General features: G+C 49.4%; 1 protein-coding gene across 1 annotated transcript; it reads right to left on the bottom strand.

Moving 5' to 3' along the window:
- Positions 1–491: 491 nt before the first annotated feature.
- On the bottom strand, positions 492–1,015 carry LOC119318820. The gene is made up of 2 exons (XM_037593400.1): positions 694–1,015; positions 492–582 (listed from the first exon to the last, which is right to left on the bottom strand). The coding sequence occupies exons 1-2, from the start codon at positions 940–942 to the stop codon at positions 523–525; spliced, it is 309 nt and encodes a 102-aa protein (XP_037449297.1). The 5' UTR covers positions 943–1,015; the 3' UTR covers positions 492–522.
- Between the last annotated feature and the right edge of the window lie 12,799 nt (positions 1,016–13,814).

The raw sequence follows: 13,814 nt of genomic DNA, 5'->3' as shown, positions 1-13,814 counted from the left end.
ATCCATGTTCTCTACCATTGCAGCAACTCTACCCAAACGTACTGCAGGCCCGGGGCACACCAAATTCTAGTAAAGTATCAGGAAGAGCACCGTCACAGCAAGATCAACAGTCACATGATCATCTTCCTCCACCAACACCTTCAACTTCTCAAGCAAGTCCTTGACACCTATACTATTTGAACGGTCAAAGCCAAGCTCATCCTTGAGGGCAGTCAACGACTCATCATGGTCGCTGGTAGCAGGCGTGGGTGCAGTGTGACGTCCCATAGGTAAATCAAAAATGTGATGAACTGCATCACGATTGATTCAAAGAACCCTGCCATTCCCAAAATCCATTATCATGGTGGCACGGCCAATCACTCCCATCAGATAGCACATGAGAATGCGTGACACATTTTTCTTTACTGTCAGTTTAAAGACAACGCCGAATCTAGCATCCCGAACACGACTACAGTGTGCCTCTTTCAATAAAGCAACAACCTTGCAAACAGTGGGAAGCGACAAACGTACGGTCTTGTTAAATCAAGAATCATCTCCCTCGGCATCATCTTCAGTTGCATTGCTCTTACTAGACTTCTTCCTCTGAGAAGAGGGAAATGCAGCCCACATTAGAAGATTAGCCATAAAAAAGAGACAGAGAAAACACAGATAGAATAACAATGAAGGAAACAAATGCAGTCCACTTCAACAAACCTTTGGAACAACATCCGCCTCCTCGCCAGAGTCAGCACCAACATCTTTATAGACATCATCACAAGCACGCTTGGGTAGACTCTTAGATGAACCACAGTCTTTGCGTCTACCAGTATGAACATCCCTCACAAAATCAGCAAGCACAAAGTCATCATCGTCAGAGTTGGGACCTTCAGTGGCATGTAGTCGCTTGCGTTGAGAATCCTTTCCACCAGTTTCAGCAATTCTCTTGCCAAGATTCTTGTTCATGCCAGCAACATGTGGACTCCGCCGAGGAGTACCACCTTCCTCAGCAACAGTGCTCAGCCTCTTCTTCTGCAAAGCAGGCTACTTCACCTTGGCAAATTTGGCACCCTTGGCACCATCTGCAGCTCTCCTCTGCTTCTCCTTCTCTACAAACTCTTCTGAGTCACTTTCAAACCTCAACTTCTTCTTGTTTTGCTTCAATTCATATGCACAAAGCTGATGCAAGACCATCCAATCCTGTGTAACTTGCTCTGTACCATCAACAGACTGCGATTGTGTTTCAGACAAGATGGGACATCTCTGGTCAAAGCTCACACCAACATCACCCTCTGCAAAATAATGGTCAATCAATTGAGTAACCTCCTCAAACCTAGGCGCCCCAGGATGGAAAACAGACACTGTGTCAAAATGAAGTTTGACTATGGTCGTTAAAAAGTGCATAAAAAGAACAAATGCAGTACACTTAGACATATAAATGCAGTGCTCCAATCATAAGCTAGAATAAAAATTAATGCATTGTACAAAAAATTGAATAAAACAACAATGCAGTTCACACATACATATAGTGGAGTTCACATATACAAATAAATACAGTGCTACATACACTAACTTCACATTTGTTCCCAATAAAATGACGGACTAGATACAACAAGGGAACGCCAATTTGTACAACATCAAGTAAGCAGCATACACAAAATAAACAAAGCGTTCACATACCAGAAGGAGGGGCCACACTTATGGGAGAAGATTCAATCGGCGAATTTGCTTGATGTCCTCCCTCACCACCATGATCCTTACCACTAGGACAACGAGAGCCAATTGGTGTATCATTATGAGCATTGCAATCACCTACTGGATTAAAAAAACGAGAAACATAAATTACAAAACATCACATGACAAAATAATGCAAACGAACGCTGACAACCAACAGAGCATAAACAAATATGTAGGATGAATTAGGAAACTAGATAAACATCAAACAAAATAAACAAAGCCAAAAAATAAGCACTCCACATACCCTGAACTCCTCCTCCCATTCTGCTCGGCGAAGACATGGCGTTTGCCTACAGCACAAGGACGAAGTGACAGATATAAGCAACAAAATCGGTGAAATCCGACGAAACCCTAGATCCACCTTGCTCTGCCTACAGAGCACACACGAGTATCGACTTCAAATCGAGATAAAACCGCGTGCCTATGGAAAAATTACACAAGCAAAAACAGCAACAGCAACTACGAGAATCACGAAACTAGATGAGGGGACGATCAAGACCGAGGCCAAGGGGAACGTACCACAAAAAAGGGGATGAACGGCGGCGGCCGGGGGGCGGCGATGGGAAAGGGCTGCGGGAGCGCAGCGGCAAGGGCTCGCGGAGCGGACGGTGACGTGGAATGCAGGAATAAGGACCACTTGAGGGCAGCGGTTGCTGCGGGCGTTGGCAGTTTTGCTCGAGGGAGAGATGCCTCAGGAGAAACTGCAAGAGAGGAGAGGGGATTCTTCTCGGTCTCTCTCCCTGTCAGCGGTGCGGTTGGGATCGCCTGGGAGGAACACGTAGGAGGCCCGCGTGGCAAAGGGTCACATAAAACGGGCCGGCCCAAAAATAGCTCGGCTGAATAAGTCAGACTACATCGAAATGCACATGATGCAGTTCTCTATGAAGAACAATGAAGTTCAGATGGTAAAACAAAATAAAATACATGTAGTTTGTAAAAAAAGTAAAATTCAAAAACAACGCGCGTGTTAAGAAAACGCATCCGAAAAAAGTCTACCTTCAAATAAGTGCCACATCAAAAAAGGGGGGAGGGCAACCCCCCCCCCCATACCCCTCCCGTGCCAGGTACTGGAGCAAGTACATGCAAAAACAGATGCAGTACGCAGCTCTAGAAAAATGCAGTGCATTTGGTTAGATGAAGCAGTACGATATAGCAATTCAGTTCCGGATTACCTGCATGAATAAATACACGGTCTAGTCCACAGCGAAAAACTCGTAAAATTGTGGAATACATTGTACTTTTTTCAGGGGCTGCAGCAAGCACACGCAAAAAAACGGTGTAGTACGCACCTATAGACAAAATGTAGTTCTCTTTGATAGACGATGCAGTGCAGCATGATAACCAATGCAGTTCCGTGAACACGTAGGATACATATAAACGTGACAAATGCCCGTTCCCACAGAAATTGGTGGTTAAAAAGATTTACTGATCAAAAATAAAATAAGACCACGTTAAAAAAACCACGTTCGCATACAACCACCCATCCGAGCGGTGCCATCGCCACAAACCCACGATCACAGGCGCAACACCAACCCACGATCTGCACAACCGCATCGTCAGCGAGATCGTGTAGTTCATCCGATGTGGCCATCCCACCCCGTGCCCTCCCCTTAAATTCAGACCCCTGCCAAAGGCCTTCTTATCCACAACAACACAAGTATCCATTGCGCTGCCACCAAATTGCTCCATCACATCGATCTCCGCAGAAAACACCAAGCCCTACTACCGGCGATGGCGTTCTTCGACGAGTACAAGGACGTGGAGGCCCACGGCAACACCAAGTTGCACGTCATTGTGACGCCCTCGATTCAATCGTACACTAATCATACACACAAATGTGTACGATCAAGATCAAGGACTCACGGGAAGATATCACAACGCAACTCTAGACACAAATTAAAATAATACAAGCTTTATATTACAATAGAGAGAATTTCAGGGTATCTTGTAATAACAAGATCAATGGGATAGAATGTAAGAATGGCAAGTGTAAGTAGTTAAACATAAGGATTAACTGGTGGTCGGGAATAGCAAAAGCGGTGGGCACAAGATCTCGAGAGAATATCAGAGAGTATCTTCAGAATCTTCTAGTATAGCAAGCGACCATCTGGAATGAGGGGCTCTCCGGGAGGAAGTAGTTACGAGACCCTAAAGTTAGAGTTAGCAAAATCTTATAACCCGAATAGAAGAGAAATCAGAATCCCAGAGTAGAGGTCGAGGAGTAAAAGATCCTAGTACCACTCAATGGCGACGTGGGCCCGTAAGACACACAGCCAATGTTAATAAAAGTTTTTCAGTGACTAGACTCGACTTCGGCCAAGGAGTTGGAGAGGGGGCTACCTACAGGCAGTCGGCTCTGATACCAACTTGTGACGCCCTCGATTCAATCATACACTAATCATACACACAAATGTGTACGATCAAGATCAAGGACTCACGGGAAGATATCACAACACAACTCTAGACACAAATTAAAATAATACAAGCTTTATATTACAAGCCAGGGGCCTCCAGGGCTCAAATACATAAGCTCAAATACACAAGAGTCAGCAGAAGCAACAATATCTAAGTACAGACATGAGTTAGACAAGTTTGCCTTAAGAAGGCTAGCATAAAAGCAACATCGATCGAAAAGGCAAGGCCTCCTGCCTGGGAGCCTCCTAACTACTCCTGGTCGTCGACGCTCTCCACGTAGTAGTAGGCATCGATGGTGGCATCTGACTCCTGGGCTCCGACATCTGGTTGCATCAACCGGAAAGAAGAAGAAAGGGGGGAAAGGGGGAGCAAAGCAACCGTGAGTACTCATCCAAAGTACTCGCAAGCAAGGATCTACACTACATATACAACATTATCAAAGAAAGGTTGTATATGTGGACTGGGCTGCAGAAATGCCAGAATAGAGAGAAGGCCTAGTCCTATCGAAGACTAGCATCTATTGGAATATCACCATCTTGCAGCAATAGGAGGGAGTAGAGTAGCATAAAGTAAAGGAGTAGTAGTGTTATCAACCTCGGCCAGAGATCCTTTCTTGACTCCCTGCGAGAAAGCAATCCCAGAGCCATACTATCCAGTTATCATCACAATCCATTTCTCATCACCATCCAGTTCTCATCACAAGTATCCAGTTCTAGTTGTATCGATCGAGATACAACTCCAAGTGTCCGTTACCGTAGGACAAGCTATCGATAGATATTTTCTTCCCTGCAGGGGTGCACCAACTTACCCACCACGCTCGACTAACTCCGGCCGGACACACTTTCCTGGGTCATGCCTGGCCTCGGCCAAACAATACTGTCAGGACCCCGATTCCAAGTCACATCGACCCAGCCGGTAACACCTCATATCACTTTGCAGCCTCACGCACGGTAATCCCACGGGTGTCGCCTTACCATGGCCCGGGACCGTTTGCGCCTTTTGGCTGACGTATATGATAGTGTCACTAGCATCCATATGACAGAGGACCCGGGCCGACATGGCTAGTCGTGAACCCAAAGCGGCACTAACCCATGGGGTCAGGCATACATGAATCACATCGAGCATGTCGGTCAATAGCGTGTGAATCCGGGCTGTAGCACTGGGCTAACAGGACTCCGGTAACCCGGGCTGTAGCAGGCTAGGCAGGACTCCGGATGTCACCGCGTGACATTTCCCCGAAGGGACAGACACAGGAACAAGGTGAAACACATGCCGGCCAGTCAAGCGTCCAGAGCAGTAGTGCTGGGCTAGCAGGACTCCAGTGAACCGGGCTGTAGCAGACTACTATCGCTCAGGAAGCACTAAACTACATTTCCCCATATGAGAGGCTGCCAAGGATAAACAACTAGATTGTCGGATCCCACTCATACCAAGCATTTCAATCATACACACAATATGCCCGATATGAGTACATACAACATGGCATCACAACAAAACTCTACAACTCAAAGTACTTTATTTAAAAGGCTTCGAGGAGCCATACATAACATGTTCATACAGATAGGGGTCACACGACCCGACACTCAAGTCATACAATCATGCAAGCACATGCGGAAGCAACTTAGTCTGAGTATAGACACTAGAAAGGAAAAGGGCTTGAGGAAGCCTATTTATCTACAGCGGGCCCTTCCAAGGCTTGGACCACCACCTGGTGGCTAGTCACTCATCAACGTCGAGGTCTACATAGAACCCATTGGAGGGGCGGTGTTGTCGTCTGAAAACATTAATTAAAGCAACATGAGTACGGAGGTACTCAGCAAGTCTTACAACAGAATCCTACTATACATGCACATTCTCAAGAAGGTAGTGGAGTTATTGCAGCAAGCCAGCTTTGACTCATGGCTAAGCTATCCTACGATAGACACAACTTGTAAAGCATTTGTCGCACACGAGTCCACTAATCACCAACACAATACTCCACCGTGGATCCTCTCTCGTCAACCTACGAGAGGGCCATCCGCGGTACTCACACTTATCTTGAGGCTTTTAGTAGTATCCATTTACTTGTCTATGAACTGCATAGGTGACCAAGTAGTCATTTACCGCGGACGTGGCTATTCGAATAGTTTTATACCCTGCAGGGGTGTACTTCTTCACACACGCTCTCACCACTTATCGCCACTACACGACGTGTACTCGGCAACCTTCAAGCGGAAGCCCAACGAGGGTGTCGGCCACGACCTGACTAAACACACGAGTCCCTAGTCCAGGTTTATCGCCTATTCGGGTTCCATCCGCAGGGAGTCCGGCCGAGGATTCCACTAATGGCCCCGAACGATGTGTGCAGGGTTCCCGAGACACCAAACGGGCGAATTGGTACACCGGGCCACGTGCCTACCGCAACACAGCCCACCCCTAAGGTCAGTGCTGCGTGTGGCCCCCAGCATACTACAAACACCAGAAACTACTTTGCAACTCCCGGACAGAGGACAAGAGTGGTTAATAAGTCAAGAGGGTCCATTGGTTTCGGGCCCAACGCGTGGTAGTAGCTGAATCTTAAATCACACACACAGATATCAGTTCTTAAGGACGGCCTCAATGAAACAACCCACCATGTACTCCTACATGGCCTCTCATCGATACCTTTACCAAATCATGTTCAACACTTCACTCTCGTTACCGACACAACCTTTCACTCTAGTTCATCATCCCGATGAGCCAGACCTGACACTATTCTAAGCATAGCAAGCATAGCATGGTAGGAAACACAAATATGGCTCAATCAACTCCTACACATGCTAGTGGGTTTCATCTAGTTACTGTGACAATGACAGGTCATGCAAAGGAAGTGGGTTCAACTACCGCAACACACAGCAGTTTGAATCGCGTTGTCTTAATGAAGTAAACAAGAGCAGAAGTGAGATCATGGGTTTGTATCAGAATGATCAATGGGTTGCTTGCCTGATGTAGTGGTAGTAGGGTACTGCCCTTCAGACGGATATTCGGGGTTATCCTCGAAGGCAGAACCTACCACGAAAGACACGCCGAACATAATCAACACATGACGATATGCAACAATATGATGCATGCTATGACATGGCAATATGAATGTGTCCTGGCCTAATGCAAGCTAGAACAGAAAGGAATGAACTCATTTAAATCAAAGATTCAAATGTTAGTTCATTTAACATAGCCATATTAGTGCATTATCTTATATTGCTCAAATAGCAAGATTAACTTGTTTTGTCATGCATGAAACCATTACCAATGGATAGATTGAATTTTTCTAATCAAAATTCATTTATAAACCTTTGCATTTGGAGTTACAGATTAATTTCTATGAATTTTTGAAGTTTGCAACAATTTCTGAAATTTCCTATATAAAAATAAATCCAGAAATTAGTTATTGCGTCAGCAGTGCGTCAGGGTGACGCCAGTGGTCAAAGGGGACGTCCAGATCAACCTGACCAGTGGGTCCCGCGTGTAAGCAGTTATTTAAACTAACTAAATTTAGTTAATATTAATCTGGGTTAATTAGCAGGGGGTCCCACTTGTCATAGACTCAGGGGAGTCAACCTGGGCCCACCCAGTCAAAGTCAAAGGTCAAACCCACCGGCGTTTAGCCGCCGGCGAGGCCAGACGCGGCGGTGAGAGTGCATTAGCGCGTTCCGGCGACCAAATGAGCGGCGGAGGGCATCTACGCGTAGCTGGGAGCAAGCCGCGGCGTTTGGTGGTGGTGGTTGAGCTCGGGGTGGTCGGGAGCGTCGCCGGCGATGACGTTGGTGGTCACCGGAGTCGGGTGAAGATGAACCCGAGGCTACGGAGCACGGCGAGGCGCGTGGGGTGGTGCGTTGGGCTCCTGGGGATGCAGTGAGTGTGTTGGACACGGTGGTGTGGCCAGTGGTTGGCCAGTGGTTGGTCGGAGACACGTCGGAGACGAGCTCGGCGGTGGCGCGTGCAGTGAAGCTACATGGGGTCGCTGCGGTGCTCGAGAGCGAGAACGAGAAGGGGGAGGAGGTAGTTGGGCTCACGGCGGTCACGTAGAAGCAAACGGCGCGGCCGGGGACGAGCTGTTGCGGCGGTGACAGCAAAGGGGTTCTCCGGCGGTGGCGGAGTCGGGCGGGGTCGGTGCAGAGGCTTCGGGGCAAGCGAGCACTCGGGGCTCGGCTTGCTCGAAGGAGAGGAGGGCGGCGGAGCTCCTGGACATGGTGGCACAGCGCAGGGACGACGGAGAGCGACTACGGCGGCGGTGCGGCTGCGGTGGCATCGGCCATGGTGCGGGAGAGTGAGGGAGAGGAGCTGGGGAGGAGAGGGCGTGTCTGCGAGCTCGGGGGAGGAGCGGTGACCGACCCAGGGCGGCAGAACGGCGAGGGGAGGAAGCAGGGCGGCGGGCAGCTGCGTGGCGCGCGCTAGTGCCAGCGTCGAGCACCTGGCTGCCTGCCTGGCCGAGCCAAGCAGCTCGCTGGAGCGGTGGCTGGGCTGGGCCGGCAGATGGGCTTGCCATGTGGGCTCCAGGTAAGCCTCTGCCTTGCTTTGTTTTCCTTTTCTATTTTTCTGTAAGTTTGTGGCTTTATTAAAAATAGTTAGGCACTTCTAAAAATCCTGAAAATAATCAGAGGCTCTGTTTAGAAAATCTCCAATAGCCCACACTTATTTCCAGAATTATTTGAGCATTCAGAATATTTACTAGCATTTAAATGCCCAAATGCAATTTACATAAGATTTAATTCAATGACCTTCTGTTAACCTAGGAAATTGTGCACCAATTTTGCCAGAGGTTCTAACCCAAGACAAAGAGGGTGAACTTTTTAGAAGGGCATTTCAGGTTCATTGAAAATATTTTTAGTAAGCCTTAGTTGAATTCAGAGGGGTTCTGGGGCTTCTGTCTTCCCCAATTCAAATTTTTGATGAAAGGTAGACATGATGCAACACTCTAATGCATGGACTAGCTAGGATGTGACAAATACGCCGCAACCCGACCTAGGCTTAATAGAGAGGCTAGCACGCCGGACTAAACCTATGCCCCTAGGGGTCATGGGCCATCTCCCCGGGAACTCCTGCACGTTGCGTACGCAGCCGGTGAGCAGACCTAGCTACCTCCTTCAACAAGGCAGGTGCTTACGCAGTCCAACCCGGCGCGCGCCGCTCAGTCGCTGACGTCTATTAAGCTTAGGCTGATGCATACGACGCAGAACGCCCATACTATGCCCACGTGATGGTTAGTGCTATCAGGCCAGAGGCCCCTCGGATCAAATATCCAAATCGTAGTGGATTAGGAACGCGCGGTAACAAGCAGAGACTCACGAAAGATGTGACCCCGTCGCCCCGTCTCGAGGACTTGCGGCAAGGGCTAGGAATGCCCGGCCACGCCTCGTAATTATCTCGCGGGCACCCTCCAGGTCAACCCGACTCCTCATCACTCGCAAATATGCTCGCACGGGTACCCCTCGGGGCCGACCCATCTTCAGTAACAGGGTTTAGTGTAAGTCATAGTAACCATAGTAATTGTGTGTCTAACACCAAGGGAAAAACCTGAGGAATCACCCTTGACGGATTCCACTCGATGTAATCATCAAGGTGAACGTAAGAGGAACCACCCTCAAAGTTCACACTTGAGGGGTTGCACGACAGAGTCGTATCGGAAGTGGTTAAGGCGGAATCACCCTCGATGACCACGACCGAATAGCTACACTACAGGGTAACATCAGAAGTGCTGATGAGGTCTCACCCCCGGCACTCGATAGTAACCCAGTAGTGTCAAGCAACTAAGGGGAAAGTGATGTGCGGTGTCAGGGCCTGGTCTTCGATCCTGTTGATCGGGTCTTCGATGATGAAGCAGGGGCAACAAGGACAAGGTGGGGTCACTGATGGATCACTAACCAACCTATACTAAGCAGTTTCGGATAGGCAGATAAGGTACAATGAGCAGGTTACAAAAGCAGGCTATGCATCAGAATAGGAGCAAACAATAACAGTAGCAAAATCTAATGCAAGCATGAGAGAAAGGAATGGGCGATATCGGGATGATCAAAGGGGAGGCTTGCCTGGTTGCTCAGACGAGAAGGAGGGTCGTCGGTGACGTAGTCGATCACGGCGGCATCGGCAGCCGTCACGGGGTCTACCGAAGAGAAGAGGGGGGAGAAACAGTAAATACATAGAAAGCAAGTGCATAACAGGACAACAGGCAGAGCTAGACGTGTTCTAACGCGGTGCTACATGTTACCGGCGAAAGGGATAACATCCGGGAATGCTTTCCCGAAGTTTGGCATTTTCGGACAGACGAACCAGAGGGGAAAGGTTCGATGTTCGCTATGTTAGGGATGTGTGGCGGACGAACGGACCGCATATTCGGATTCGTCTCATCGTTTTGAGCAACTTTCATGTAGAAAACATTTTCATCCGAGTTACAGGTTATTTTATATGAATTTCCAAAGATTTAAACAATTTCTGGGATTATCTTTAATTTAAAAATGGACTTATTGCGCGAACATGATGTCATGCTGATATCAGCAGAGTCAACAGTCAACTCTGACTCGGTTGACGGGTCAATGGGGCAGTGGGGCCTGTCTGCCATTGACTGAGCTTAACTAATTAACAGCTTAATTAGTTAAAACGTTAATTAGGTTAATTAACAGGATTAATTAAGTTAATTGTTTTTAACTAATTAATTAATTAATATTTTTAAATATATATTTTTTAAAATTCTTTTGTTTGTTCTTTAAGGGCGTTGGGCCCACAAGTCATTGGCCCAGCAGGCTACCGGGCGGTGGATGCGGGCGCCTGGGCTTGGGCGTCCGCCCGAACACGCACAGGCGTGATGGAGGGCGCCGACGGAGGCCATGGCCTCGACGAGGAGCTGGCGAGGGTGGTCCCCGGCGGAGGCTCTGGCGGTGGCGGGGCTAGCAGGGGCACGGCCGGCGGAGGCGGCGGAGGTAGGCGCCCGCGGTGGAGCGAGGCGGGGTGGCAGCACGGTAGCCACGGTAAAGCGCGGGCGGTGCAGGAGGAGAAGCGGTAAGCAGGCGGTGGCAACGAGGGGGCGGCCACGGCAGAGCTTGGGCCATGGCGCGACGGCGGGGTTGGGTGCGGGGTGGCGCGCGGCGGCTACGGGCGTCAGTGGCCCGGCAGGAGCAGCAGGTCGAGCAGGGCGCAGCGCCGCGGGCGAACAGGGGGTCGCGGCGGCGATGGCGAGCACGGGGGAAGCGCGCACGGAGCGGACGAGCGCTCGTACGCGTGGGCACGCGTGGGAGCGAAGCTCCAGGCGCGGCGGGCAGGGCGCGCCGGCGGGGTTAGCAATGGCAAGGCCGCGCGCGGGCGTGCAGGAAGGGCGCGAGGGGGGACGGCGACGCGGAGCTCGGCAGCAGCGGTAACGGGCTTGGCAAGGGACGCAGAGGAGAGGGGTTCGGCCGGGAGGCTCACCGGGAAGGCACACAAAGGCCCGGCAACAGATTTGTAGCAGCAGAGGTGGCGCATTCGTCAGAGGATCTCGTCAGAGTCGAGGAAGAAGACGAGCTCATGGCGCTCGGCACAGCGGCTCCCGGCTTGACCCAGCGGTAGCAGGTGATGCGGGGGGAAATGGCGGAGCGGAGGGACTCGACAAGGAGGTAGGGGGAGTTAGGTGGCCTCCTCTACGCCGTGGTCATGGCGACGGTGGCGTTCGGCCCCGTTCCAGATCGACGGAGAGGGAGATGTGGAGAGGGGGCAAGAGAAAAAGATCTGGGGCTGCCCAGGGTGTCCGCGGTGGTCTTCTTATCCACCCCGGCGCCCTATAGCGACGCGAGGAGGCGAGGAGGCGAGCTGGTGTGACTGCGACGGCGAGCCGGTCGTCGGGTGCGCGTGCGTGCAGGGGGTAGGGAAAGGCCGACCCAAATGGGTCGGGCCACACTGTTGGGTCAACGGGGCCAAGTGCACAGTGCACCTTTCCCATTTTCCTTTTCTTTTACTGCATTGCCATTTTCTTTCTGTTTGCAAATTGTTTGGCTACCAAAACATTTTTGAAAAATGTCCAATCTGGCCAAATAATTATGATGCAATATACTGCACTGCCACAACAAGTTTGGGAGCAATATAATTCCATTTTGAATTTTTGCATTGCATTAAAAGAGTCGAAAAGGTGATCTTGGCTCTATTTTCAAGATGTCATAGTCATCCAGGTACTTTAGATGATGTTGCTACCCTGAACATAATTCAAAATGAATTATTTACAAAATTCTGAACTTTTTAGTTCCTGGATGTGGACAACTTTTATTTCACCTCATATTTGAATTTCAATTTGAGTTGGAATTTGAAATGAGATATGAGTCCAATGTGATCAAGCACTGTTCAGTAAAATGATTAGCTTAATCATAGAGGGTTACTGTAGCATGACACTGTGGGTGTTACAAATCTCCTCCACTACAAGAAATCTCGTCCCAAGATTTAAGTGGGGAAGTAAAGAGTAACTTCGGGAGAACTGACCCTTATAGGGTTAATTATCTGGTGAACAACTCAGGGAAAGAGGCAGAAGTATCTCTCGAGTTGAAACTTAATAAGGCATTGAGAGCAAAGTATGAAGGTACAATAGGGAGTTTCAACCAAATGGACAAACGATTGATACCTGAACAGAGTGTGAGAAAGGGGTTCAGAGCATCGGGAATAGATCATCTCTCAGAAGGTGGCTCATGACATGATACGAAGCCAAAAGCAAGAATATTTCGGAATCAAAGATATACAGGAGAGTCGGGTTTTGATCCTGTGGAACTGTGGGTTATGGGCCCACCATGTGGGTTAAAGGTAGAAAGGGGGATGACATCTTGCATGGTCATGATAGTAAGGCATGTCAGGGGATAGTCTGTCGGTTATGTTGGCAACAACGTCGGTACCAAGGGCGAGGGACGAAGAGAACCGTTTTCCTACTCGCAAGGTGAGTTGGACTAATAGGCAAAGTTCTCGTCCATCGGTGGTTACTGTAATGTCGTCAATAATAGTAACAGGGTCTTACTGACTGTGTTGTACACCGAGGTGTTTACATAAGCAGGGGAATATTACTGCTTGCTCTCCATTGGGCATCGAGTACATCTCAGTATAGATCTGCGAGGCAAATAATTGCACAAATGTCAATCGGGTTCAAGCATAGTTGCAAATCAGAGCAAAAAGCATTCGGCAGTAAAGATCACACCTTGTCTGGTTCATTGGCCTCGTCGAATGGTGGAACCCGCGTGAACCCCCTGGGGTTGTCTTTGTTTCTAGTGATGCCCTGCAGCCACTGCTCTACTATCTCCTCAGTGACTTCCTTCGGGTGGATCTCAGTGGTGTCATCAATACCTGAGTACATCCACATACGATGACCGCGGGCCTGGAGTGGCTGGACGCGTCGACTGAGAAACACTTCAAGCAAATCCACGCCAGTCACACCGTCACAGACTAATTGGACTGCTCGTTCGACTAGCATGTTCACCTCTGCTTTCTTCGCTGGAGTCACTTTCAAAGGAGAGGGCGGCTGGACTCGATCCACGGAGAAGGGAGGAAGGCCAGTCGACTGACCAGGGGTCGGTTGTTCTTTACAGTAAAACCAAGTCGACTGCCACCCTCTAACTGAATCGGGAAGTGTCATAGCTGGAAAAGTGCTCCTACCCCTCATCTGAATTCCTAGACCTCCGCACATTTGGATCACGTGCGTCCTCTCCTCACTCGGATTAGCCTTTTTCTAC

Source organism: Triticum dicoccoides, chromosome 6A (genome assembly GCF_002162155.2).
Source record: "Triticum dicoccoides isolate Atlit2015 ecotype Zavitan chromosome 6A, WEW_v2.0, whole genome shotgun sequence".
Lineage (NCBI taxonomy): Eukaryota > Viridiplantae > Streptophyta > Magnoliopsida > Poales > Poaceae > Triticum > Triticum dicoccoides.
Note: the sequence above shows the minus strand (reverse complement) of the source record. Positions and strands in the feature narration are given on the sequence as shown.